Below are 4,015 nucleotides of genomic sequence, written 5' to 3'. Positions count from 1 at the left end.
TTTCTTCGACTTTTTTCTCGCCTGACTTCTGAGAACACTTCTCTGATGCTGGGCATAGGTTTAGTACCCAAAATTCTTCCACGGACTTCATCAAGTTCTTGGTTAAGCCCAAGAAGGAATTTATAAATTCTTTCTGTTTCAACCAGTCGCTTGTACTGTTTTCCATCTGTTGGGCAGCTCCAAGTTATAGCATCAAGGACATCGAGTTGCTGCCAATATCGGTTCAGTGCTGTGAAATAACTTGACTCTCCCTAACGAAGATCATGGAGAAGCCCTTTGATTTCAAATAATGCAGAAGTGTTGTCTTGGTTTGAAAACGTATCACGAGCCGCTTCCCAAATTTCTAATTCAGTTTTGTAAAACATAAATTGTTCACCTATTTCAGGAGTCATAGAATTTAGGAGCCACGACATAACCATGTTTTTTTCTGCTTTCCACTTTTTGTAGGTAGGGCTTTTATCATCGGGTTGAAAAAGATTAATAGACAAGTAGTCTTCTTTACCCTTTCCTCCAATGAAGATTGAAATAGAGTGAGACCAAAGATTATAGTTTTGACCATTCAGTTTATATGCAGTGGGTAAAGTGATGTAATCGGGATTGATAGTTTGTGGAGCTTGAGGTGGGTTTTCATTTGAAGAGACAGAACCAACATCTTCACTGACAAAGGCAGAAGATATATTCCCGACTTTGATAGAATTATTAGTCATGATGACCAAATAGAGAGATAATATTTCCATAGTAGATGCAGAAAGAACAGAAAAAACTGATTTTGAATAAATCGACCAGGGGATGGATTGATACGTGAGTTTCAGAGAGAAAAAAAACTTAACCGGTTGGTTGATGAATAGTTGATTAGAGCATGACCGAGCTCTGCTCTGATACCATAATGATTTCAGTGACTATACTGTAGAACACGGAAGAGATGGAGAGAATACTTCACGTATCTTTTATTCATTATTATAACAACTTAATTTAAACACTGGAAGAAAGAAAAATATATATAGAAAAAAAAGTGGGCTGGCCCTAACCCTAAAACACCAGAATTACACATTACCCCTCCAGATTAAATAAAGAAATAAGTGAGAAAAATAACTAAATCTTCAACAACATTTGGATGAGGAACAGGAGGAGGAAGAAAATGTAGATGAAGTTGGGGATGAAGGGGCAAATGATAGTGAGGCTGAGTTTAAATATTCCACCCATGATCCAAACGTGAAATGGAATAAAATGAAACCTTAAGAGGGAGAAAGGTATGAATCTTCACAACAACTTAACTCTGTTTAACAAATCATGCCATATCTAAAGGTTATCAAATTAAGTTTAATAAATGTGATAGTGTTAGACTACACTGTGTGTGTGCTAGTGATCATGAGAAATTCAGTTGTCCTTATTATGTTAAAGCCTCTTGGATGAGCACTAAAAAGTCATTCCAAATAAAGAAAATGTATCCACATCATACATGTGTCATGAATTTTAACAATGGAAAACTTATGGGACCAACATGGTTAGCTAGACAATTCCTTAAAGAATTGATTAAGACGCCTAATCTGAAACCTAAGGAAACGCAAGAAAAAGTTCAACACAAATTTCACACTAAGATTTCATGGGTAGGGATAAGGATGAGCAAAGGAACCGACCTGGTTGGAACCGGCCCGAACCGGGAATCGAAGTCGGCCGAAATTAAGAACCGAACTTGACTGCTGGTTTTGCCGGTTCCCGGTTCCTACTGGTTCTTGTCGTGTCTTCAATGTTGGAACCGGCCCTCAAGAAATAGAAACATATGGTTCCGATTTTTGCCGGTTCTACCAGTTTTTTTCAGTTCCACCGGTTCCGGTTCTAGTTCCAAAAATCCACAGGAATATTGTCCCGGTCCCGACCCGATCGGTTCTATCTGGTTCCGGTACCAGTTCTGGTTCCGGTACCAGTTCTGGTTCCGGTATCGGTTCCGGTCAGTTCCCCGGTCCAAATTCTCATCCCTAGGTAGGGAGTTATAGGGCTTGAGGTAAGGCAATGTACATGATTGAGGGGAAATTGGGTGATCACTATGAAAGGGTGTGAGATTATAATGGTGAGTTGCTAAGTTCCAATCCAGACAACACCATTTAAAATTATGTTGAAGACAACAATGATGGTATAACTACTTTCAAGAGGATGTACATATGTTTCAATTCAATCAAAGAAGGGTGGAAGCTAGGTTGTAGAAGGGTGGTAGGGCTTGATGGATCTTTTCTAAAAGGACGGTGAAAGGGACAATTATTAACTGCCATATGTAGGGACCCAAACAATCAATATTATCCTATAGCTTGGGCTATGGTTGACATTGAGAATAAGTATAACTGGAAGTGGTTCTTTTAGTTGGTAGAGGTTGACCTTGTAATGGATGCAGGAAGGGGCATGTGTGTAATTTCAGACCAACATAAGGGTTTGCTTGAGACAAAAAGGAGGTGTTACCATATGTTGAGCACAGATAGTGTGCAAGGCATATCTATACCAACTTCAAGAAAGTATATAGTGGAATTTAGTTCAGGAACATGTTTTGGAAGGCTGCCAAATCAACTGTAGAAGGGGAATTCATGAACAACATGGATGAGATTAGACAAATTATCCTAGGTGCTTATGAACATCTAGTGGAAAAGGTGTTAAAGACATGATGTAGGGCTTTCTTTTCTACTGGATTAGCCTGTGAGGCTGTAGAAAATGGTATGGCAGAATGCTTCAATGTAGTTATACTTGATGCTAGGAAGAAGCCACTACTCACCATGCTTGAGGAGATAAGGCTCTATTTGATGGACATGTTTTATAACCTCAAGGATCTTGCTGAAAAATGGGAAGGTGATGTGTGTCCATATGCAATTTAGAAAATGGAGGAATTTGGTGAAGAGTTGAAGTAAGTTCTCTCTGTTTTGTATACTTTTATGTTAACTTATTAATAAATTTTATGCTAACTTACTAATAACTTTTATTTGCAGGTTTTGGAGGGTACACCCTAGTGGGCAAAATGAATTTGAAGTTAGAAATGGCTTTAAATCATATGGAGTCAATATAAGGAAAAGGGTTTGTGCATGTAGACTTTAGGATGTATTAAGGATACCATGTGTCCATGCCCAAGCATCTATCATGTTAAATCACTAGGATCTGTTAGAACAAAGTTCTATCAGGATCGATAGATTCTAAGCAAGCTAATAATTAAGAACGTAATAAAGAACACGAGTATGGCTTTGAATATGTCGTATGATTAATGCTTCAACACCTCAGAAGAGCTCGATTAAGAACTTCAACTGTAGAGGTGTTCTAGGGTTACAAAACAATGAACATGATAATCAACTTGATATAATGCATACATGCATGCATGCATATATATATATATATATATATATATATATATATATATATACAACCCTACTAACTAATCTAGAAAATCACGGATGGACAGGCCCAATCCGGATGCAAAACGTAAGGCCCAAGAGGCAACATAAACGGACTCAACAATATCCCCCTTTGTGTCTTTAGAGCCGAAACCTCAATTCTGTTTAGCAACAGGAGAATTCTTCATAGTCTTATACACCCTCAGTATGATGGACAAAAGATGATACTGAAATGTAATGTACCACCGAAGCATGTCTGTTAAATTCTTCTTGTCAGCCTCTGAATTCTGCTTGCATCGATGTATTATGTTAATGATGTGATCCAAGCAATCAGTAGAGAATAAGTGCTTATCTACCATAGCAAACAAAAATCTGTGACCTTCACCTTTAGTAAACATCACAGTGAGATGTGTTGAATCAATTTGACCCATCTTCAATCTGTTCACATCCCCTGACTTTGGTGTAGGCTTCACTGTTGGCTTCTTGTTCATAACCTTTGCTATCTCCTGATCCATAGTCACAACTTCATAGATGTAGGAGGCCAACATTTGCTTTAAGTGTTCTAGAATCGGCTCATATTCCGTCAGATTAGTGAGCAGAATGTTGTATAGCAAAATCCAATCTGGGGGATTAAGATTAGGAAGATCTGC

At 38.1% G+C, this 4,015-nt stretch overlaps 1 protein-coding gene across 1 annotated transcript; it reads right to left on the bottom strand.

Moving 5' to 3' along the window:
- Positions 1 to 251: 251 nt before the first annotated feature.
- On the bottom strand, positions 252 to 707 carry LOC145067603 (uncharacterized). Its single transcript, XM_079014704.1, has one exon. The coding sequence runs from the start codon at positions 705 to 707 to the stop codon at positions 252 to 254; it is 456 nt and encodes a 151-aa protein (XP_078870830.1).
- Between the last annotated feature and the right edge of the window lie 3,308 nt (positions 708 to 4,015).

The sequence above is a fragment of the Lactuca serriola genome, chromosome 8 (genome assembly GCF_051521515.1).
Source record: "Lactuca serriola cultivar US96UC23 chromosome 8, Lser_US96UC23_V15, whole genome shotgun sequence".
Taxonomy (NCBI): domain Eukaryota; kingdom Viridiplantae; phylum Streptophyta; class Magnoliopsida; order Asterales; family Asteraceae; genus Lactuca; species Lactuca serriola.
Note: the sequence above shows the minus strand (reverse complement) of the source record. Positions and strands in the feature narration are given on the sequence as shown.